The sequence below is a fragment of the Lissotriton vulgaris genome, unplaced genomic scaffold (assembly GCF_964263255.1).
Source record: "Lissotriton vulgaris unplaced genomic scaffold, aLisVul1.2 SCAFFOLD_828, whole genome shotgun sequence".
Taxonomy (NCBI): domain Eukaryota; kingdom Metazoa; phylum Chordata; class Amphibia; order Caudata; family Salamandridae; genus Lissotriton; species Lissotriton vulgaris.
The window spans coordinates 860,173-885,735 of record NW_028251635.1 but is presented as its reverse complement, the minus strand read 5'-3'; the positions used below and the strand labels follow the sequence as shown (position 1 = coordinate 885,735).

The following is a 25,563-nucleotide window of genomic DNA, read 5'->3' as shown; positions in this document are numbered from 1 at the left end:
TCCTTGTTTTACAGATACACACTAGGCACATATGCTCAGCATTCCAAAGCATAAACATCCAGGTGTGGTAGGGCACATTTTTATGAGAACCACAAACTATATAAATGGGTTCGATTTAGATGCATAGTTTCTACATTTGATATAGTGACATTCTGAGATGAATTTGGCCTTCCTGGATATCTCTGCTCTACAGTCACACACAGCAGAAAAGGAAACACATTTTTACTGTGCTATGTAGCTACTTATGTGAAACCACACAGATGCCACTAACTCCTGTGGATAAAAGAATCAAAGTATGGTTTAAACAGGCAAACCTGTTATGCCAAAATACACTTACCCCTGAACGATCCCCCCAGTAAAGCCCAGGTGCTCGGAGAATGATTCCTAGAACAGAAAAATGGGATTAGGGCTCAGTGTTGCAGAGCAAGAAATGTTCAACTTAAGTCTCAATAAAAACAAAGATGAAAGTATGTGGCCAAAGGCAAAGCTGGATTTGTACATAGACTTTATTAAGCATAAGTTGATATGAAGGATTTACTGGTCTTCAGAAAATATAGCAAAGCTCAGCTCAGTAAATTCAAATATGGCTCGTCTAGTAGGTCTCACCTTTAAATTGCACTACCTATCCATTGGCTTTGCCAATGATTTTTTTAAATACTATTCCACATTATCTTGTTGACTACTTATTTTCACATCACTACTGTGAACGCAAGGGTGTGTTTTCATTCCTAAAATCATTAAGACTAAAAAAATGAATAATTTTCCACACTGAGAAAAGTAGAAAATGCAGAACAGCATTGGCAAAAACAAAAAGAAGTTGCGTATAAGTGTGTGTGTTACTAAATCTTTCCTAATTCGGTAGCAAAATGTCTGTCAATGAGAATTACATTTTTAAAAGACAGAAAAAACTGCAATAGAAAGAGGACAAACGAGTGAGAAGGACGGAGGGGTTCGGGTGGGGGTTGGGTTTCAAGTTACCTCTGACAAGTGCAGGGGAGTGCGATTTAGGGCTTGAAAAGTAAATTGAAAAGAGGCAGGGAGGGGTGGAGGAAGCAGGAGATGAGAGGTGGGTGACAGGTGACAGCAACATGAACAGCATAGGGACGAGGTTTGACAGGAGAAACAGCAAACTGAAGAAAGATCAAGAAAACGTGGACCCATGAATGCTATTTGAAAAAGAAACAAGCACTGGCGTAGCCAATAGGTCTCGGCTTTGGGACCTTATAAGCGTTTAGCCATGCAACGGTTGATGTTGTTGCACCAAGGATATTGTGCTGCATAACTAAATACTCATAAGGTCCCAAAAGCGAGACCTATTGGCTATGCCAATGCTTGTTTTTAAAGCAACTGTACTAATAAATTCACATTCACACATTTACTACTACAAAGCAAAGGTCCAATTCCAGTATAATACCTCAGTCAAGTGAAATGTACTTCAGCCATTGAACCACTGTCACAACAACTCAGAAAGAGCTCATATCAGGTTCCAGGTAGCCCTTGAACATTGAAGATAAGGTATCCCTTTCTGATGATTATCTCCTTGTTTACTTGGGTAACCCTGAGATCTCCAGGGCAATACAACAGTCTAAATATATTCGAGGAACACTCCAGCCTCAGAATAAATGTGAACAAGACTATTTCCCCTAAAGCACACAGTAGGGGAGGGAAGGAGGCCTGACTGAGAGAGGATCATAATTTCTGAGAGATTCTTCACATACCTAGACATCGAAAATGGAAAAAATAAGGATTGGTTGCATGAACCAAGAGTGTACACCCACTGTTGGACCACGTGTGTAAAGGAACACTTCAGCAGTCTAGACCCCCAGTGCCAATATAGGGGAGAATTGCCTTCACTAAGATGACACTCCTACATCTAAAATCATTGACATTCTTCAAAATTATCTCTTTTGCATACTACTGTCTTAATGTTAACTCAACAACTATACGTGTTTCTATGGCAGTGAGGGCCCATATCGTGGTTTTCACTAATTGTTGTAAATTGATTTGAGAATGCGAGCTGGGTATGGCAGACTTAACACCATACTACAGAGCAGCACATTTGCTTATCAATGACCGGATATCCGGCCCAACAACTGTCCCAGTTGACAGAGTAGAAATCTGGGTCCTGGGGAACAAACCTCTTCTGAACTATATAGACTGCCAACTCACCAAGAGACTCCCTCAATATACCTCGCCCCCAAAATGGCTCGATTGAATACAGATCTCATACACTTTGAAAAAATCCTTCTACATCTGTGCCTTGTTGTTAGGATAAGGGGCATTGCCCAGAATCACGAGAAAGAAGGGCAGTGTAGACATATCCTTTACCATGGAAAAGACCACATAAAAGGTGTGTGGATGCCTTATGATGGCTGGCAGGCATGTACAGATGATGGGGCATAACAAGAGATGAACTACTAGTTTCAATGAGTTGATGCTGAACACTCAACTGTGGGAGAGCTACACGCCAAATTGATCATAAGAAACTAAAGATGTGCAGTGTGGTGGGGAGGAACTGAGATAAGCGTGGGGTGGCATCAACAGATAACTAACCATCAACTTCATGAGGAAGTGCACACAACAGGCATCATGAAACTTCCATGTTGACATGTGCAGATAAAGGCAATGTCAACCAGCTAGAAGGGAATCATCGATGTGGTTTAAGCAGAGCATAGCTATTACAACCAGCAATGATTTTTGATACATTCTCTTTAAGTCTCTTGCCTTGTTAAAGTTTCCTGTCATTCATTTAAAAATAAACATTTAGAAGCTGTTATCCTATTTTCAAGCAGGATATATTGGGTGGGGTTTAATAAGAAATAACTAATGTACTGTAGAAAGCAGTCAGCTTTTCTATCATCAGACACCCTCAACCAATGAGGGCTTTTGTGATTGTCCACGGGAAACATTAGCATAGTTGAGGGTCCCTCCATGATGGCTATATAGTCACATAAAGCTCAATCCTGCCCTTCAAAAGTCTGCCTCTTTGTTGAGATTATGTTGTACAAAACTGCAAGATGTTTTAATCTCTTATTTGCTGAAACATATTTTAAAACTGCCACATACCTTTGGCCTGGCAACCGCATACATATTTACAGGAGATAGCAAAAGAACATAATATGACCCTTCTCTCAAAACCCCTGGCAATCATCAGAACTTATGCAGAAGCTTCTCTGCCTATTTCCAGCATCAGCCACATCGTTTAACTGCCATCTGTCCTCTACAACTTCATATTACCGACGAGAACCTTTGATCCTACGATTCCTAGCCAAGAGGGCTCTCACCATGTGCACTACCGTGGATCCACTCAATTTTTGTATTTATTTATTGTCAATCCATGATAATTCCATACAAATATAAATCACAATGTAGAAAAGTCTATAGCTGATATCCATACAATAATACATCATCATAAATAATGCTCGACAATCATTAAAAGTTCATAGAGGGTTAATAAATATTCAATCTTTCATGTATTCAATCATATAAACTACATTCTAGATCACAAATAGTAAAAAATCTAGCTCTCCACAACTCGAAGGTCGGAGAGTCCTTCTGCAGCCACATAGAAGGAATACATAATCTGGCTATAGCAGTGGCTAGAAAAAAAGCCCTAAATTTTAATGCTAACTGCCCGCTTCTTACATTCTCGTCTATCCCCAGGAGCATATAGGAGGCCGTTATTTTAACCAATACCCCAGTTATTTCGGAGTGAAATTTATCAAGATGCACCCAAAAAATACTCAATTGACCACATGCATAGAATATATGAACTATATCCGCATCATTTACCCCTCCCCACTTCAGCATTTCTGGCAGGGGTATGGTAAAGATTAAACATGGTCTTACAATGCAGAGATAGTAAGTTAGCAGACATACATAGCTTGCCTGCTAAGTCAATAGAGTGTTCGACTTAAGTGCCGTGGCACCCTAACCCAATTATCCCATTTAAGATTGTGTGAATTCGGGAGGAGGAGCTACGACGGCAAACCAGATGGCTGCTTAGGCTCCCGGCTCCGCCGACCTCCGTATCCCGCCGCAAGATCCTGCACAATATCCTGATTTTCCGCCCAGCCCCTGCGTACATGAACAGGTCCTCACTCCGAGGGTGAAATCCGGGAATTTTTATCGGCCGGTTTCACGGAGTTACGCCGAGTTGAAGATTGTGGCCTACTCCAGCGGTGAAGCCGGGGCCTCGAGTATCTGCATGGCCGGGTGGTAGTGTAACAACAACGGATGAGAGACCCAGGCAGGGTCCGGTCGATCGTAGTGGAGGCTTCTTTTGCGCCCGGAATCGGCAGTGATTGTTCTCTTTGCTCAGCACTGATGGAGAGGTGACCTTGCTTGCTACTGACGACGGGTGGGGGTTCCCGTCCCGCGGACCCGGTGCCGGCTCCCTCCGGGGTTCGGCGGATCGGGGCCCCGGCCTGCGGCGTTAAGCTGGGTGATCGTGGCTGTGGGGAACGAAGGGTTACCGTCCACGCTTGCCCTCTCGTGATTCCGGTCTATCCCTCCCCCCGGAGACACCAATTCACTCGGGAGGTGATTGTTATCGGTCTCGGGCGTGAGACCATGGACCGAAATGTGTTCGAGCCGTCGCTGAGGTCATTGCTGGCAGAACTCTGGGCGCTTCAATCACAAATGACTGTCTCCATGAATAAAATGGATGCAAGCCTATCTGGGATGCTACTTTTTGTACCGGACCCTGCCCCACTATTGGAACTACCATCTGTAGCCACTCAAGCAGCGGCCATTTTGAATCACTACGAGGACTCCGTGGGGATGCGAATACTGGGACCGCCGGATGAAGCCCTGGAAGATGGTGTTCTAGAGGTCGTGAGAGTGCCACTGCACCTTCCACCGTTATTGACTTTTGAGGTATTGACTGGCTTCCTACCCCCGGAGATTTGTGTTGTAGACTCTTTTTCATCTGGTGATCGTCTCCCCCCTTTTTTGGAAACGTTGCGACCCCGGGGCAAGCAACATCAAGACGGTCTTGTTGGGAGAGGGAGGCTTCCTACACCTGAAGCTCCCGTGGACTTACTTGCTGCAAGTGGTAACGGATTGACTCTTGATGACTTCCCTCTCCTCTATGACTTGCTTGTATGCCTTTGGGTCTCGCTGGGGAGGGCTCGTGTGCTGGTCCGGAAGGGTCAGGGGTGAGATTACTCAACTCGGGGCAGTTTGAAATGGTATTATGACTGTTCGATTTGCGATGATTTGATTTAAGAGGCTGGGAGGTGCGTCACGGTGCCTCCTAATTTCTCTCATAGGGGTCGCTCCACATCCGTCTTTTTGCGATAGGTGGTGCCTGTTACTGGCGGGGGGGGCTAAGGGGCTGGGGGCATGTACTACTAGGCCCTCCTCCACTTTTCCTTTTTCTTTCACTTCTTTTAGGGTTTTAGTTCATTAGGGCGACAGGCACGCTGCTAGTGGGGTTAGGCTATAGCCATCGGCAGGGGTGCAGGGTGGGGGGTTGGATGGGGGGGGGGGGGGGGTTATTTTGCCTTTCTTATTTTCTATGGCCTTTTTCTCCCTTCCCTTTCTTTCCTTTCGGGTCAGTATCGTCTGTGTTCTATTCTGATTATATTGCGTTCTGGAATTTTGTGCTCACGCTTCCTAGGTTAATCGAAAGTCCGGGTGGGCAGGATCTGGGAACCGGCGCTTCTGAAACTGTATCCTGTATTGTTGTTCACTTTGATTCATAAGCATTGGCGCTAGGGTTCCTCATATTGTTGTCTCGAACGTATATCCTGTTTCCTGGCCTGTCCCTCGTCTCCTTTAGCTTGATTGTATGGCACCTGATCCGTTTATTTCTATAATATAAAATGAAACCTTTATTATATCCTGTGACCTATTCATGCGTTCCAAGACAAACTTCATCCTGAACCGCTGCCGGACCTCAGGGCTGTCGGCTGATGAGCTGTGTTACACCGTGCTGTGATTGGTTTTACTTATGACTAGCGGCCGGCCCCTGCGGTTGTAGGCCCATACTTGTAATTTCAGAGTGTTGCAATAAAGTTTTTAAAAAAAATAAAAACAAATTGTGTGAATTCAAATCATCCGTGTGAGTATCGAACAGTAGGTTAGATAGCATGCCTATACAGGCTTTGTCCCTGATAGCTTTAACAAGGGGATTTGGTTCTATGCTTCTTCGAGTTTCACACAGAAAATCACGAATTTGTAAAAACTTGAAAAATGTGTCTCTAGATAACTGATATTTATCAGTAAGCATGGCGTAGGATGCCATATTCCATTAACGTATAGCTCTCAAATATAAACCACCACTTTACTTCTCCACCTGTCTATAGTTCTATCCCAAAATATAGAGGGTAATAGCCCTGTTGCAGTCATTGAAGTGTAAAAGGAGATTTTTTTCGAATTATCGTTTTCGAACGGCCTTATAAGCCGAGTTTAACACCTTGAACCTAGTTTTTTTGTAATAACTCCAGCATCACAAATAAATGGCTTTTGGTGTCTGTATCTAAAACCATCTGATAAATAGATGGAGATTCGGACATATTTATTACCTCAATTCAACAAAAAGAGAGGCAGGGAGAACGTAACAGTACACTCTTAGTCCCCAAATATACTATTCCAAACAAAAGAAGAGTGTAAAGACTCTAAGTAGTACAACCAGAGCAGGGAAATGACAGATTTACAACACCAATTTGGTTTGTATAGAAAGCCCTCACTCACAAACCTGGTTGGTGACATGCTTCATCATAGGGCCCCACTGGGAGAGGCCGAATGCCTCCCCAGTGTGCTTCAACGCCAGATTTACTGCGGAGCAGGTATTGTGAATTAGTGAGTTGTAAGTGCTAGTAGTGGTAGTGAGGTTTAAAAATGTCTAAATTGTATCAAAAATTGATTTATTACTTGATCAATTGGACATATTAAAAACAATGTGTTGGAAAATAAGCCAAATAGATTGTTTGGCTGTTTCCAATAAAATTACAAGTGGGTCAACATGTTTCTGCCATAGGAGGTGTAATTTTACCCGGCATTCGTCAGGACCTATAGTGGACTAAACCCCGGCGGTATGGGCACGCTAAGGCCCACCCTAACCTAGGAACGTGAAAGTGAAAAAGATATGTAAAAAAGTGCATGAAAAGGGAAAAATTAAAAATAATAGTTCCCTGTACGGTACTCTCAATTAGGGAGACCAAAAAATTAAATGCACCTGTAAAGAAAGTGACAAAGACATACATGAAGAGACAAAACAAACAATTAGGTTTCTCCGTTCAGAGGTATATCAGTTAGATCAAGTAGGTGAAGTAACTTGGTGTTCTAGTTGTTAAAAACACCCGTTCGGTATTTAGCTGTAAGTTAAACACCCAAACTGGATAAGTGGGTATTGGTCTGCGCCAGGAGTGGGTACATAAGTGCTTAGTCGATCAATAGACAATGCAAGTGGCGATAAACACTTAATCAATGACCCAAATGAGAGGCGCGTGTAGGTGGTGGGATCAATGGACCAAAATGGCCAGTGGCCCCAATACTCAATGACAAACACAAGAAAAAAGGTTAAAAAGGTATTCTCTCTTGAATGGTGAGAAACAATCACACCATGGATCTCGGGAGGTGGTGGTGGCGAAATCGGCACACCCTTAGGAATAGAAAGAGACTTATCAGCGCTATTTACAATCAATGGGTACTTAGCTCTGTGTGTCGTTGAAGAAAGTGTTAGCCTTACGCCCTCGACGCCAGGGCACCCAGCTAGAGGGGTGACTGATGTATGCCAGGGCAGTGGGTTTGTGGGCATGGCATACAGGGATTTGTGCCATGTCGACTCTTTGTTTAGTTCTGTACCTAGGCTCTCACCCTGCCAAAGGCAGTGTGTGGGTATCCAGGTACAGGGCCCCTAAGGGTGGCACAATAAGTGCTGCAGCCCTAGGGGTCTTCTCTGGTCACCATGCCCTGGGTACCTAGGGTACCATTTACTAGGGGCTGATAGGTGGCCAGAGATGCCAATTGGGTTTTGTTTCAACACAGTTTTTAGGGAAGGAACACAGGCCCTGGGGGTACCTGGTAGGCAGGAGCCCAGGGCACACTCAGTCAAAGCACATCAGCAATTCAGAAAAAAGTGGGGGCATACCAAGGCAAGAAAGATGACACTTTTTCATACAACCCGATTGCGAAAGGCCCGGAAAAGCCTCGGTAAAGAGCTCAAAAATTAATTTTCTAGCATCCAGTCCCTCTGCGCTCTCTGGAATGTCCAAGACTCGTAGATTATTACGGCGTAGACGGTTTTCAAAGTCTGTCAGTTTCCAAAGAGTATCATCCTTTTATGTGCGCATTGTCTCTGTGATTATCTTCTGTGCCGCTAGTTCATCCTCCAAATTTGAGATGCGCATTTCGGCCTCATTAAATCTTTCAGCAAACTCAGTGCAGGATTTGGCTATCCTGCGCACCGAGCCATGGAGCTTTCGACAGGCCCCTTGAGTGCATTGACTTTAAATGCGCGTCTCCTCTCTATGGGCCATTATACTCTGATATATGACCGCTAGTGATATATCTTCAGGGGGGCGTGGCTTGACGCACAGCAAGATGGTCGCTTAACACTGCGGCTCTGCCGGCCACCGATACGATCCTTCAATAATCCTGCCTCCCTGTAGCCATCGGCCCTACTATATTAAAGGCATCTGCCGCCCTGACCCTAGAGGACTGTACGGCGGCGAAATTGTGGTAATTAAAGTCGACAAAGCCGCGATTGTAGACTGTCTTCTCTGACGCGGCGCCCGAGACAAGATGGCGGCCCCCACGTCCAGAACCTGGTGAGACAGGACTCGCATAGTTACCGGAGCGGCGGAATTGCTACTACCAACTGCCGATCCTGCAGTGTGCCACGACGGGCACGGAGAACGAGGCAGAATGCAGCCGTCCTGCAGTTAATGCGCGCTGGGTTAGACATCGGAACTGCGTGTGCTACGGCTCGTACGCGCCACGGTGAGCGTCGCGAGCTGGGGGCTGCTCAGTGACACTCACCGCAAGCACGGAACAGCGCAGGCCTGTACACAAAATCGCCACGGCTCCTAATCAGGCGCATTGGCTGGCTGTAACATACATTCTTAGTGGGGTACCAAACAGAAAAGGACTGTAGTAGCCACTGGACCCCATGCCCTGCACTAGACAACCGCACCGGTAGCACAACATTGGGTGTATCAAACACTGCGGTGAATCCTCATAACTTGTGAGACCTGTAATTTTGCCAATAGAAAGCTGCGCAAAACAAACACATTGCAGACCTGGATATTGACTTTCTAGGGAGTTCACTTATGGATTGCCTGCTGCCCTGATCCTCCTCAGCTATGGTACAGCATTCACACGCTACGCTGGACTCTTCTGCGTAGCGGGAAAGGCCTGTGGAAGCGCGTTGCGGTCTGGGGTGCCTCCTGGCGTGTATTATTCGATGGTGCACATACGCATCAGCGAGCTGGACACAACTGGCAGAGATCACCCAACGTGGCGGTCTGTGGTCCCCTCATTACACTCCACACTGATATTATGGACTGCACCATTGAAGAAAAATCCTGTATCGCAACATATATTGCGCACTCCGGCCACGAAATGGGGAAACCTGATAAACATCAGCCGCGGCTTACATTCGAACTGCGTAAAACAGGTAAACCCCAGCACGCCTCGGACTCAGAGCTTGAGGGGGCCACCCCCACTCCGACCACACTCGAGAAATCCTTAGCAGCTATTAATATAAACCTTCAGTCCATCAATGACAATATGGATGCGCTAAACGGTTGCATTGACAGCATTTCAACCAAGCCAGATAAACAAGGCTTGTGCCTTGGTGAGGCAAAGCAAAGCATTTCGAACAGGGAAGATGGCCTCCAGCAAATTGGAAAGAAGACAACGGATATGGAACAAGTACTAGCCGTCTTTCGAGTGGAGAAATAGGACTTTATAGCGGGCTGGAGGCGCAATAATATACGCATTTTAGGACTTCCAGAATCAACCAATGTCGGACGTCTGGAGACCTATGTTGAGGCCATGCTTCGGGAGCTCTGTGGAGAAGACACGCTCTCCAGCGTGTTCATTATGGAGAGGGCTCACCGCTCGCTAGCGGCGTGACCCCCTCCAGGAGCACCGCCCAGACCGGTCATTGCCTGCTTGCTTAATTCTAGGGACAGAGACACGGTACTTCGGATATCAAGGCAGAAAGGGAATGTCACTTATCAAGGGAATGCCCTCTCCTTACATCCGGATTTTACAGCATCGGTGCAAGCTGCCTGTAAAGAATTTTAAACAATCAAGAAAATGTTCGCCAAAAAGATTCCCTATGCTATGTTATACCCTGAGCGGTTGCGGATCAGAACGGAGGATTAAGCTAAAATCTTTGTGAATCCTAAACGGGCCTTCGACTATGCGAAAACACTTTGGCGCAAAGAGACACCATCTCCTAGTGATATGTCTTCAGCCTTCTCCAAGGCCTTTTCATTGCATTGCATTCCAGTGGTCACACCATTAGCACCAGACTCAGCTAGGAAGGAGTAATCCCATTGCATAGCCTCTGTATTTTTGGCAATTTTGAAGCTTGTACCCGATCTGTATCTCTTCAGCACAGTTTTCGGACTACTATCCAGTGTCATGTGTTTTAAGTGGGAGGATGATTCAAGCTCTTCTTTGGAACTATCCGAGGGGTCGGAAAGGGAAAAAAATCCCTGGATTCGATCTCTTTTGTCTCGTTTTGACTTATTCCATTTTCCTTATCCCTCAAACTGTCCAGATTTGGGGTTTGATGTACCTGCGCAGACATTATGTTTACTGAATTTCGATTTGTGTCACTATCTTGGGAGTTAGTAATTGTCTCTTTTTTATTACAATCTTCTCTCCCCTCATTCAGGCTGGCAGGTGTATCAGGAGTACCCCCCTGTTAAATCCTCCTTCCGTGACTGAGCTTCTGGGAGCACCAACCCATTCCATACTGGCCCGTGACCTCACTGGGTTTTGACTGCACAGAGGGGATTTGTTTCTTCGATTTCGTTTTCAAAAACAGAGATGGCACAGTTTTCTTACCGCTCGTTTCCAAGCATGTGGTATCCTTTAGCCCCTCGAACATCGAGTCGTCGTGCTTGCTGTCGCGTAATCCACCAGGTCCCCCAACTTCCATAGGGGCTCGGGTCTTGCACCGCCCGGCTTTCGGCAGCATTGGAGTCAAGGACGTCAACCAGCAGGCCCCGCCTACACTCCACGGTCTCCTGGCAAATGTAAATCCGGAAGACCGCCACACCAGCTCCAGTAATCGCCGAACCGTTGCTCGGGACACCACCACAGCACGGTAGGCAGACCACAGCATACCGCTCCACAAATTAACTTTGGGTTCTTGTTTTTATCGCTTTGCCATTAAGTGTAGGTACCGCTCATCTTTTTAGCATTTTTCTGCCGTACTTAGTCTCGTTAACAGCATACGGCACCACAGCAGGGGGTGTATGTCCGTGAGCGCCGGCTTACATGACCATGATCACGGTCGCCATCTTGTCTCCTCCGTGGATCCACTCAAGCGCCTGACAAGACATTGCCCAAAAGGTCAACTCATCGTATCCAGCAGCCCCTAACTCCTTCCTACCTTTCCAAAGGTATCCTTCTTCCCCGTCCTTCCCCTGTCCTTCACTCTTGTCTAGATCCTCAACTTTAGATCGCTCTCTTGATGGCAGATCACCTTGCTTTGATTACTCAAAACAAATGCACAACAGAATAAGACATTGACAAAACACAACCATGTATTCTCCTGTAGGCACCTTATTATTATTATTATTATTATTGACATTTTTTGAGCGCACGGCTACCCCCAACGGGAATGTCCCGGCGCTGAGGATTGCGAATCAAAGGAGAAAACTTAGCAGCCAGAAAATAAGAAGGTCTTTAATTTGCCTCTGAATTGAGATTCGATGTCAATGAGACGGAGGCTGATGGGTAGGAAGTTCCACAGTTTTGATACTACCACTGCAAAAGCCCTACCACCCTTACTCGCAAGGCGGAATCTGGGGGGGGGGGGGAGGGGGGGGGGGGAGAGGGGGGGGGGTGAGGCGAAGGTGGTTTGATCGAAGGTTAAGAGAAGATTGGACTGGTTTTAGTCTGTGTCTAAGGTATCTGGGGCCTTTTCCGTTCAGAGCCCTGAACACTAGTACCAGGGCCTTGAATTTGACTCGAGCAGTGATCGGGAGCCAATGCAGTTTCCTCAAGTGGGGTGAGATGGAATGTCGATAGGGGACTTTACAGATCAGCCTGGCTGCGGCGTTCTGCACGATCTGCAGCCTGTGAAGAAGGTAGGCAGGAAGTCCCACATACAGACTGTTCGCATAGTCCAAGTGCGAGGTGATTAAGGCGTGTGTCACTGTCTTCAGTGATTCCGTGGGGAGAAAGGGAGAGATTTTTTTTAACATGTGGAGTTTGCCAAAGCATGCCGAGGTGACTTTCTGGATCTGGGTTTTAAAGGATAATTCATTGTCGAATTGGACTCAAAGATTGCGTGCCACCTTTACCGGGGAAGGCGGTGGATTGATTTCCGCCGGCCACCAGGTGGCGGGTGACATGGGAATCGTTTGATTAAAAAACAACACCTCTGTTTTGTCCGTATTAAGTTTTAACGTGTTTAGGGTCATCCAGGCTACAATATTGTAAAGACAGGTTCTGAAATTTTTCAAACCAAGGGGCGAGTGATCTCTAAAGGAAAAAATAAGCTGAGTATCATCAGCGTAGGAGATCACTCTCACCCCAGATGACTCAATCACCTTTGCTAGGGGTGCAACATAAACGTTAAAAAAAAAGAGGACTGAGGGCAGATCCTTGGGGCACCCCACAACCAAGCGGTTTCTTGTCTTTAGACCAGAATGGTCTAAAGACAGCGCAGCGTCAGCCCACATGCCCTCCCCTCCGCTGACTACATCCTCCTGGGAGACCTCAACTTCCATCTGGAGAACAACAACGACCGCAACACCAGCACCCTGCTCGACAACCTCACCAACCTGGGACTCAAGCAACTGGTGTCCACCCCCACCCACCTCGCCGGACACACACTCGACGCTGTCTTCTCATCCAGCAAGGACATCAACTTCAGCCACACCACAGAGCTTCAATGGACGGACCACAGCTGCGTCCACTTCACCTTCAAGAAAACAACGACCCACCACCACCAGCAACAGACCGCCCGCAGAAGCTGGAACAAGATCACAGCAGACCAGCTCGCCACCTCCCTGAGCCAGCACCCTCCTGCCAGCTCAGCGAACCCCAGCCAGGCCGCCGACAACCTCACGAAGTGGATCAGCAACTGCGCGGACGAACTCGCCCCACTGAGGACCCCGCCCAGCAGACCCGGCAGCAAGAAAGCCCCATGGTTCACCGACGAACTCAAGAGCTCCAAGAAGAACTGCCGAGCCCTCGAGAAAGTCTGGAGAAGGGAACCGACACCGGACAACAGGACCTCCTTCAAACTTGCCACCCGGAAACACCACCAGCTGATCCGCGCCGCCAAGAAAACAGCATTCAAGGACCGGTTGGACAACAACGCACACAACTGCAAGGAACTCTTCAACATCGTCAAAGAGCTTTCACACCCCAGCGCAGGAAACAACGACATCACCCCATCGCAAGACCTCTGCAACTCCCTGGCTTCATACTTCCACAACAAGATCGCGGACATACACAACAGCTTCAACAACCAACCAACGCACACCATGACCGAACAACCACCCCCCACCACCACCCTCCGCGCCTGGACCCCGATCAGCACCGAAGACACCATCCGCACGATGAACTCCATCCACTCCGGATCACCGACCGACCCCTGCCCTCACCACGTCTTCAACAAAGCCGACGCTGTCATCGCACCCCACCTGCGAGACATCATCAACACATCCCTCGACACCACCATCTTCCCCGAGAGCTGGAAACACGCCGAACTCAGCGCCCTACTCAAGAAACCAACAGCGGACCCCACCGACCTCAAGAATTACCGCCCCATCTCGCTCCTCCCGTTTCCAGCCAAAGTCATCGAGAAGACCGTCAACAAGCAGATGGCCGCTTTCCTCGAGACGAACGGATCCCTCGACCCCTCACAGTCCGGCTTCCGAGCCAACCACAGCACCGAGACCGCCCTCATCGCCGCCACCGACGACATCCGAGCCCTGATGGACAATGGAGAAACAGCGGCCCTCATCCTCCTAGACCTCTCCGCGGCATTCGACACGGTCTGCCACCGCACCCTAGTACGGCGCCTCAGCAACGTCGGAATCCAGGACAAGGCGCTGGAGTGGATCACCTCCTTCCTCGACGGGAGAACACAGAGAGTCCGCCTACCACCGTACAAGTCAGAGGCCACCGAAGTCATCTGCGGCGTCCCCCAAGGATCATCTCTGAGCCCCACCCTCTTCAACGTCTACATGAGCCCCCTCGCGGCCATCGTACGCAAACACAACCTCAGCATAATCTCCTACGCCGACGACACCCAGCTGATCCTCTCCCTGACCAACGACCCCGCCGCCGCCAGAGCCAACCTGCACGAAGGGATGAAAGAGGTAGCCGAGTGGATGACGACCAGCCGCCTGAAACTGAACTCGGACAAGACGGAGGTCCTCATCCTGGGCTCCTCTCCCTCCGCCTGGGACGACTCCTGGTGGCCTCCCGCCCTGGGCACCGCACCCAAACCGACAGACCATGCACGCAACCTGGGCTTCATCCTGGACTCCTCCCTCTCCATGACCAGGCAAGTCAACAACGTCTCCTCGGCATGCTTCAACATCCTACGCATGCTACGGAAGATCTTCTGGTGGATCCCCACCGAGACCAGGAAGACCGTCACCCAGGCCCTCGTCACCAGCCGACTGGACTACGGCAACGCCCTCTACGCCGGGACCACCGCCAAGCTCCAGAAGAGACTCCAGCGGATCCAGAACGCCTCAGCCAGACTCATCCTCGACATCCCACGAACCAGCCACATCTCCGGACATCTGCGAGACCTTCACTGGCTCCCCGTCAACAAAAGAATCACCTTCCGCCTCCTCACCCACGCACACAAAGCCCTACACGACCAAGGCCCGAGCTACCTCAACAGCCGAGTCAACTTCTACGCTCCCAAACGCCACCTCCGATCAGCCAACCACGCCCTCGCCGCCGTCCCCCGCATCCGAAGAGCGACTACAGGAGGAAGGTCCTTCTCCCACCTGGCCGCCAAGACCTGGAACTCGATCCCGACCGACCTGCGCCTGACCCAAGACCACCTCTCCTTCAGGAAGAAGCTGAAGACCTGGCTGTTCGAGCAGTAGCGGCTCCCCCCCCCCCCAGCGCCTTGAGACCCCACGGGTATGTAGCGCGCTTTATAAGTGTCACTGATTGATTGATTGATTGATTGAATGGTCGACACCATACTTGTTGTGTGCGGTCCGTTAAAAAGGAGGTGATCCAGGCTAAAGGAGTGTCATAGATCTCCATCTCTAGGAGTCTGTTCAGGAGGATGGCATGGGAGACCGTGTCGAAAGCTGCGGACAAGTCGAGGAGCACAAGCATGGCTACCTCTCCACTGTCCACAGTCTCTCGCACGGTCTCCGACACCTTCAGAAGTGCTGTCTCCGTACTATACCCGGTCCTGAAGCCGGATTGCGAGTCTTGTAAGAGATCATTGCTTTCAAAATAGTCAGAGAGTTGTTCTTGGACTATTTTTTCCAGAATTTTAGCTGGTTTTGGTAGCAATGATATCGGGTGATAGTTGCTGAGAACAGCAGGGTCTACCTCAGCTTTTTTCAAGAGGGGGATAAGAATGGCCTGCTTCCATTTCTCTGGGAACTGGCCTGATGAAAGAGAGGAGTTCCAGATCGCTAAAAGGGGTTGTACAATCGCAGGAGCAACTGCAGAGAAAACGTGAGCGGGCATGGGATCTAGGGGTGAACCCGATTTACATAGCTGAAGTTTATTCAATGCAATGTCTAGGGTGATAGGTTTGAACGCACTTAGCCTTACGTCCTTTGAAATGGGATGCGTAGGGGGTATGGCCTCTGTGTCAGATCTATTTGCTACATTAAAAGAAGCATAAATGAGATTGATTTTCTCATGGAAAAAATTCGATAGTCTATCACAGAGTTCTTGACAGGGCTCTGTCTTGTGGTTGAGGGCCGCAGGGTTGGTGAAATCTTTCACAATTTGAAAAAACACCTTGGCTGAATTATCTACAGATATAATTTTACTGGCAAAATATTCCCTCATGATACTTTGTTTGATTTTGTGAAAATTTTTTAGTGCCACTCTATAAGTTGTTTTAGCAACTGGATCATAGGTACGGCGCCAAAGGCGTTCTAACCTTTTACATTTGCTTTTTTCTTCCCGCAACAACTGAGAGAACCAGGGTGCAGAGGGTTTGGTTCTGGCTGAGGAGAGAACAGTAAGGGGACCTATGCCCTCAATGGCCGTGGTGAGGTATTGATTTAGATTTACTACGTCCTCATTTATGTTTGTGGAAGGTTGCCATTTGAGCTCGGCAAGTGCAGGCACAATCTCTTCCAGCGTTACTTTGAACCACTTTCTTCCCATCCTCTTTGTCCTACAGACAGGGATAATAGTAGGTGGAAATTTAAGGTTGAAAGGAATAATAAAATAGTCAGACCATGTCACAGGGAGGGGAGCAAGGGTAGAGAGGCCAGGTGAATTCGTAAAAATAAGGTCTAGAGTGTGACCGGCAGTATGTGTGGGGCCCACAACTTTCTGAAAAAAGTTAATGCCCGCCATAGTTTCTACTAGGGAGCATGCCTTTGCACAGTTACTGTCATCTACATGTAGATTAAAATCCCCAAGGACAGTGAAATAGGGATGTTTTAGAGAGAGGTCAGCCAGGATCGTAAGAAGATCCGTGGTATGGGTGGACGGAGTGTTGGGTGGGTTGTAAATTAGCACCCCTGCACCAATAAGGAGAGCGGCCTCGGAGATACTGAAGTACAAGGCTTCAATAGATCCCAGGTTATCTAATCTTCTGGAAGAGATTTTCCAGTGGGATCTAAGGATAATAGCTATTCCTCCCCCTACCTTTGATCCGGGTCTGTTTAGCCCAACAAATTGATAATCTGGGGGGACTGCTAGAGCAATATCGGGATTAGAGGCACCTTTTGTCCATGTTTCCGTAAGGAACATCAAGTCCCAGGCGTTCGATGTAAGAGAGAGCCAGATATCACTAGCATGTTTAGGCAGGGAGCGGCAGTTGACTAGGCAGGCCTTCAATTCACGTAGGGGAGTGAGGAGGCGTCTCTCTCTCGTGTCCCTGCATGAATAAGGCAGAGGGGAATGAAGGAAATATTGGCAGTTTGGACAGGTGTAACGCGGGGTTGTACCTTGTATGATTGCCTGCTATTGAAGGTCTTAGATCTAAGAGACTTTCTCTGGACCATCTGCGGCATTCTGTCGGGTCAATTTGGGCATAGTGACCGGCGCTGGGCGCGGGACAGGTCCGGACTTCTCCTGGATGTGATCTTCCAATAGCCCTCTCCCTGCCCCCGATTCTGAACTCGAACCCCGCACATCACCATTGACTCTCTTCTGATCGCCAGTTTCCAGGCTGAAGCTGCAACTTGTCTAAGAATGAACCCTGGGGCTAGGCCTCATCTGCTCTCATGAGAGATTAGAAGTAACCCACAAGACCCATGCTGTCTTCAGGTGTACTGAATGCTAAATCAGCCTTGACTTGGTTGGCTTAAACAAAAGTTATGATCCTAAATAGACTTCAGCTCCCCGTCTAATGAACCGCTTTCATGTTTCTCACCTGCACCGGTTTACCGAAGTGGTACGGCTCCGACACTCCCCATGATCAGCAACAGGATCCCGAATGTCAGCACTGGCGGCGAACAACGGGCCAGCCCCATGATCAAGGTCTGCAAGCGCTCCCAAGCCTCAGCTGCTGGCGGATGCAGTCTGCTGAAGATGGTCACTGTTGCTCCTCACCGCCTGGGGCACAATGGCTCCCCATGGCCACCCATGCGCGCCGCAAATCTGCGGTTATGACGCCCGGGGTAAGCATTGTTACTAGTCAGAGATCGGTGCCCAGGCGGCAAACACCGCAGCCTCTTTCGCCTTGTACCGCGGGTAGTGCTTCCTCAGGCAGCCATTACTCGGACGTCGTGGTTTGGGGCGGGGCTAAGCACGAAATGCACAATGTTATTGAAAGACAACCATCACAGGCAATAGAAAATGATAGAACTTTCCCTCAGCCAATGGGCGCAGGCATACGAGCAAATCTTTTTGTGAATAGGTGAGTGGGATGACATCATACAGTGAGCAATGATTGCATATCCAGAGATATCACGTGACGGCTTCAGCCTGACAAAGTGCGTCGGTCCAGCCTTTGTATCAAGTGTGGATCACATGATGGTGGGGCTATCCTGCGAGCAGCTGACTCTGACACTTGCAGCGGCATCTGCAGCAGGTGTTTAGAGGGACATGCAGAGGAGCAATGGGGAAGCTTAACAAACTTAAAAGAGCAAAACGAGCAGGAGCCTTTACCCCATAGGGTGGAAGAGGAAGACTCATAACTAGGGTTACCAGGTAACCTCCCGAGTATTACAAGTAGAAAAATACTGTTTGAACTCGGACTGGGATGAGGAAGAGAGTAGGTCATGCTGATAGAGGGAGAGAGTCGACAAAGACAATTCGACCGCAAAAGCGACCGTGACCAGGCAAAGGCAAATGTAAACAAGCGCGCGCGGCCAAGCTAATTGAAAACAGATGGCCCCTGCGCCCCGCTGCTCGCTCCCACAAGGGGGATGCCGCCACACGCACGAGTGTGAGGAAAAGTGCAGATCGATTGCTAAAGGTCATCTCCTAGAGCAGCACATGTGCCCTAAGCTAGGCTCAAACTAATAAGCAGTTCCCTTACTGTAAGCACCACAAGCATACAAGTCATCCAATCAAAAGGCTGTTAAACAAGCTATGCTCTAGGAAATGGACAAACACACAAAGAGAAAGGAAAGCGATCAAATAAGTAAGCAAATTACTCTGACAAGAAAGCCAACCAAATGGTCACCTGTGTGGGACTCACAAGGAACTCCTGAGTGCCTTCTGGACAGTTTGGCAAGATCCCAGAAGGAATCCAGAATCTTATACTGGGTGCAGATTCGTGGAAGGGGAAAAGAGCCTTGCTTGGGATACTTGAAAGGAGTTGAATAATGGGGCGCTTTCTCGGTTTAAGTTTTATCAGATAACCGCTTGGCTTAGAACACAGGGGTGGACTGCCAAAGAGCTGAGCCCCATGGAAAAAAATCTTCAGGATCATATAGCAAGAAAGATGGAGGTATCGTAATGGTAGGGGGACCTTGTGGCGGCTGCAGAAGAAAGCATGAGACCCCCTCATCTGGTCTGGGAAGGATACCTGGCAAGTACAGAGTTGGAAGAGATAAAGCAATTATCTATGAGCATGCTTTTTCTGTGATTAAATCAGCTGCATTAAGGAGAAAACATTTCTTCACCCTACACAGTATCTACTGGACTCTAGAGACACTAGCTAAGATCAAAGGGGATAGGGAACTCAAATGCAAGCAACGTGGAGTCTCCGCAAAACACAGAAAATAGGCCCAAGGACCGCATCAATGGGCAGCTGGGGGTCACAGGGCCAGAGACAACAGTGAATGCATTTGAAGCAAACCTGTTGTAGGAAGTTGGCTCTGTATATGGTATGTCACTAGGTGGTTATACTGTGCACAAAGTCTAGGGATTACCCCAAAAGTGTACAGGGCTCAATGTAAATCAAAAGTGCTCTATTAGTGGTAGTGTGGACGAGCAGCTTTAGGCCTAACACAGAGGACTGTAAGACATTTATTGCACAACACTGATGAAGGAAGCTGGCTCAATTATGTAGTATACCAAAGTAACGTATAGTGTGCATAGAGTCCAGAAGTATAGCAGAGGTGGCTAAAGTAGATAATACCTTACTCTCTCTTGTGGTAGTGCAGTTGAGCAGTCAGGCTTATCAGAGGCTAGTGTTAAGCATTTGTTGTACACACCCAGGCAAGAAATTATGTCACACACTGAAAGACTAAACACAGATCAATTGTTTGTATAAAAAGTTGTTACTTTGTTGTTTTTATTACTAGAACCAAGGATCACTTGGTGTTGGTAACTTGCAAAGTTTGTCACTGGCAATACTTTTCAAGAATGCTCTTGAGCGAGCCACCGGGTTGTGGGAGCAAAGGTTCTAGGGTTAAGCTCAGGGCAAAGGGGGATCCAAATTAGCACACAAGGTGCATCCACAGAGGCACAGAGGTGGTCGTGTGCAGGGTGCTGAGTTGGCGTCAGGTGACCTGTTGTTTTCAATGGGAGATCTCCGCTTGGAACAAAGACTGTAGGCTCGGGCAGGGAGACTTCCTGGAGGAGACCACTGGCTAGAGAGGTAAGTTGGGATGCAAGGGGGTGCCTGGAGAACCATCTGGTGCAGAAGGTGTCTTAAGGCATCAGGTTTCCATACCAGCTCGGGAGGCGGTCGGGGGTCCCTTCAGGTAGAGGCTGCAGGCGTTGCTGGGAGGCTTGAGGTAGGTCAGGATCACCAGAACCTAGGTCAGTTTCACTGAGGGAACATCCTCATGGTATTGGGCCGCTCGATCTCGGGCCGTGGGCGTGATGTGCAGAGTGGGGCAAACCCACGGATTCAGCCAGAGCCACAGTGTTTCTTGAGCACGTCCGGTGCCCACTGGGGATAGTCTTTGCAGGGAAGGCAGGGCAGGTCCTCTGGGTTCTTGAGGGGGCTCCTGGCTGCTGGACACGCCGGGGTTCTGCTGGAGCAGGTCGGTATGGCTGGGGCTAAGGCAATTGGTGTCCTCCTCTTCTTCCTTCAGCACGGCTCTTTGATGTGAGAAAGTGCCCTCTTTCTGCATGGTTACCCCCACTTTTTGCTGAATTGCTGATGTGCTTTGACTAAGTGGTACCCAGGGCCTACGTTCTTTCCCTATAACTGCATTGAAGCCTAAACCCAATAGGCATCTCTGGCCTCAGATCAGCCCCTAGTAAATGGTACCACAGGTACTCAGGGCACTGTGACCAGAGAAGGTCTCTAAGGGCTGCAGCACTTATTGTGCCACCCTTAGAGGTCCTGTGCCCTTACACACAAACACTGTCTTTGCAGGCTGCGTGTTTTGGTGCAGAAGAAAGTGAAAAGTCGACATGGCACACTGTGTGCCATGCCTACAACCCACTGCCCTGGCATAGATCAGTCACCCCTCTAGCTGGGTGCACTATACCAGTGGGGAGGGTACAGGTGCATAAGCCCTGTACCCCTACAGTGTCTAAGTCCATTCTTAGACATTGTACGTGCAGTGCTGCTATAAAGAGTAAACAGTGCTTGGAGGTTGTCATTACAAACTCCACAGCACCGTAATGGCTACACTGAGAAGTTTGGTATAAAACGTCTCAGCACATTAAACCCACACTTATGCCAGTGTGGGATTTAATGAAAAATGCACAGAGGGCATCTTAGAGATGCCCACTGAAAACTAACCTACTGTCAGTGTTCAGGCTGAGTGGCTGCTTTCAGCTGCCACCACCAGACATGTTTCTGGACCCCTGGGTCGAGAGCCTGCTGCTCTCTGGGGCCTGAAACAATGCACATCCTGGGATGAGGTGCCAAGACTCCTCCCTCAGGATGGGCCGGGTTCACAAAGGGGAAGCTTCAAAGGCTTGAGACCTTTGTGTGCTTCCCCAGGCCCCTTGCTGCTCTCAGCAACTGGTCCCCACTTTGGGCAGGTGAAACGGGGGGAAAATCAAGTGAGAAAAAGAGGTGTGCCCACCTCTGCCAACTCCACCCCTCAGGTGGGGAAGACTAGGTGAAGCACAACTCACAGTCCATGCCATCTTGAAGATGGGGGGACCCAGCCAACCAGGGACAGGTTAATAGGGGGTGTACCCACTCCAGGGAAGAGACCCATTGGTCCCTGCCTTTTACCTACCTGTAACACCCCTGAATCTAGTATTTCGGGGCACCCCTGAACTTCGCTTCCTCAGACAAGAATCTGCAAGAAGTAGAAGAAGGACCGAACAGTCGTGCAGCAGCTAACAAGAGGAAGACATCCACTGACTTGGCCCCAGTCCTACCAGCCGGTCTCCCCCTCGAACCTGCTCCTGCAAAATCCTGGTGGGTCCTGCAGCCAGCAACCTCGAAAACCCCGGAGAACCTGCCTGCCTTCAACTACAATGACTCTGTCTCTTGTGAACACCAGATTTGTTCATCTGCAATCTCTGGTTCCGGCCGGACACCGCGGATCCGCCCCACTCTGCACCCGCCATCCACGGTCCGAGGTTGAGTGGGAAAACACCATGAGGAGGTCACCCCAGCAATCCTGACCTGCGATCCGGCAACCGCTGACCTGCCTCAAGCTACCAGCCGATGCCTGCAGCCTAAATCAAGAAGGTCCCGCTAACCGCAACCAGGAGCTGGTAAGAAGATCCGGCCCAAAAGGCACCCCTGAACCTGACGCCCCACCACATTTGCGTGCCCTAACCAACCCTAACTTCACAACTTACCTTTCGAAGTGGTGGTCGCACCCAGTAGTCCTTCTTCCCTGAGCCTTTAGTGCCTTTGCAAACCAGGAGGTTCCCCACTGAAACCAACAGGGTGCCCAATGGCGAAACAGAACCCTGCACCTAGCCGCCCTTGTGCTGCTGAGGGTGCAGCTTTGGTGCTACTTTGTTTCCCCATTTGCCCTAAGCTACAGTCCACGAGTTTTCCTCAAACAGCAGAGTGGCCTGCTAGCCAGCAGCCACAACCAGAGGCCCCCTACCCCCCATTAGATAACATCGGGCCTCAGCACTCTGCACCTGGCTGCCCTAGTGCCGCTGAGGGTTTAACAAGAGTGTATGCTTGACCGTGGGGGAACCCTTGTTCTAACCCCAGAAGCTCAACTCCAAATATCGATTACTTATCTGGTAACTGTTAAGGAATATGCTACTTACCAGTATGCATCTGTTCTTGGCATGTAGGGCTGCTGACATTCATATCTGTGCATAGATAGCCGCCTAGTGTTGGGTCCGGATGATTGCACATTGTTGTCCTGGAAGAGTCTTCGAAGTATCACGAGATAGGTGGCTCCTCCCTTGGACTACAGTGCGCATGGGCATCCTCTCAATCCTCAGATTGTTTTTCGCCATTGTGGCAGAGATGGAGTATAGTATAGTAAGAGATGGCCATGCAAAAAGTGAATGCTACAGCTGCGACAGGCACCCGGGAGGCGGGTGGGCGATATGAATGTCAGCAGCTCTACATGCCAAGAACAGAGGCATACTGGTAAGTAGCATATTCCGCGCGAGGAATGTGGGCTGCTGAATTCATGTCTGTGCATAGAATGTATAGCAGTATCTCCCTTAGCGGTGGTTGCCCGTGCCAGCTGCAGCAGTCTGAAAAAGAGTTTTGAGTACAGCCTGTCCTACAGCAGCTTGCTGTTTGGAATGTACAGCTACACAGTATTGTTTGGTAAATGTATGTATGGTTGTCCATGTGGCTGCTCTACAAATGTTGTGTAAAGGAATATTTCCTAGGAAAGCCATGGTGCGTTTTGCCTTTAAGTAACATATCTGAATGCACTTAACGTTCCATCTGGCTATTCCTGATTTTGAAATAGGGTTGCCTTTGTGTTGTGGTGAGAAAGCAACAAACAACTGGTTTGTCTTTCGAAATGCCTTAGTTCTCTCTATATAGTAAAGCAGAGCTCTTTTGACATCTAGAGTATGCAAGGCCCTTTCAGCAACAGTAAGGGTTTTGAAAGAACACTGGCAGTTCTATTGTTTGATTTATATGAAAATGGGATACCACTTTTGGCATGAATTTAGGGTTTGTTCTGAGAACTACTCTATTCGCATGTACTTGAATGAATGGCTCTTGAATAGTGAGGGCTTGCAGCTCACTAACTCTTCTAAGTGAAGTAATGGCAATAAGGAAAGCCACCTTCCAAGTAAGAAATTGTAGTTCACATGAGTGTAGTGGTTCAAAAGGTGGTCCCATAAGTCTGGTTAAAATGATGTTTAGATTCCAGACTGGTGAAGGTGGGTGCCTTGGGAGAATTACTCGTTTAAGTCCCTCCATAAATGCTTTAATTGCTGGCACTCTAAATAGTGAAAGGTGTTGCCTGTTTTGAAGATATGCTGCTAACGCAGCTAGATGTATCCTGATGGATGAGTAGGCTAAATTGCAATGTTGTAGGTGCAAGAGATAGCAAATGATGTTTTGTGTTGAAGCGTCTAATGGGTTTATGCCGTTGTTACTGCAGTAAATGACAAAGCGTTTCCACTTAGCTGCATAACATGCCCAGGTAGTGGGTCTTCTTGCCTCTTTGATATTATTCATGCAGTCTGGAGGCAAGTTCAGGTATCCAAACTCTAGGATTTCAGGAGCCAGATCGCCAGGTTCAGCTGTTGCGGGTCTGGGTGTTGGATTTCGCCATGGTTCTGAGATAGGAGACTGGGTGTTAGTCGCAGTCTTTGATGAGGCACTACTGACAGTTCTAGGAACGTCGTGCACCATGGTTGCCTCGCCCATGTGGGAGCAACTAGGATTAGCGTCAGCGAATGTTGGCGCATTTTGCGTGCCACGAGCGGTATTACTGGAGCTGGGGGAAAAGCGTACGCAAATTTGCCTGACCAGTTCATCCCTATCGCATTGCCCTGTGACTGCTGATGTGGGAACCTGGCAGCAAAGTACTGGCATTTTGCGTTTTCGCTTGTGGCAAACAGATCTATCTCCCGTTGTCCCCACTGCCGGAAGAATGGTTGGAGTAGATTGGGGTGAATCTCCCATTCGTGCATCTGCTGACTGTGCCTGCTGAGCAGGTCGGCTATTTGATTGTCTTTGCCTGGGAGGTGTTCCGCCATGAGAAACATGTTCCTCTGAATGGCCCATTTCCACATGCTTTGAGCTAGGTGCGACAGCTTTGGGGAGTGTGTTCCTCCTTGTTTTTGAATATAATACATAGCTGTCATGTTGTCCGTCCGGATCAACACAGTCTTGTTGCATAAGTGTTTTTTGAATGCTTTTAGGGCTAGAAAGACCGCCGTCAACTCCAGAAGGTTGATGTGCATTTTTTTCTGTTGTATAGTCCATAGTCCCTGAACTGTGTAATGCAGGACATGGGCTCCCCAGCCTAGCAGGGATGCGTCCGTTTTCATCACTATTTGTGGGACAGGCTCTTGGGACAGTCGTCATTTGCAAAGGTTTCGTCGATTCCACCAATTACCGAGAGTTGTATGCTCGACTGGTCACCAAAACTAGGTCCCGTAATTGCCCCAGAGCGTGGTTCCACTGCCTTGCTAAGCACTCCTGGAGCGGACGCATGTGTAACCTGGTATGAGGGACTATGAATATGCACGAGGCCATCATGCCTATGAGTTGCATAAACACTCGGGCTGGTAATGAGTGTTGAGGTCTGAACTTTTGGATTAACATTTGCATTCCGTTTATTCGTGCTGCGTTCGGATATGCCTTTGCTGCTAGTGTATCTATTGTTGCTCCCAGGTACTGTTGGACGTGGGAGGGTTGCAGGTGCATCTTCGGATAGTTCAGCCTAGCTGTGCAGGAGATGAATGGTCTTTGACATGTGGCTG

General features: G+C 48.6%; 1 protein-coding gene across 1 annotated transcript in view; it reads right to left on the bottom strand.

Annotated features, from left to right (window-relative positions):
* Nucleotides 1–337: 337 nt before the first annotated feature.
* Nucleotides 338–25,563, bottom strand: part of LOC147662823 (SWI/SNF-related matrix-associated actin-dependent regulator of chromatin subfamily A member 4) — a gene marked incomplete at its 3' end in the record, with an annotated part of 317,340 nt that continues 292,114 nt past the window's right edge. The window contains exon 23 of the mRNA XM_086950887.1: nt 338–384. Coding sequence (XP_086807013.1) covers nt 338–384 — 47 coding nt within the window. The remainder of the gene's footprint in view (nt 385–25,563) is intronic.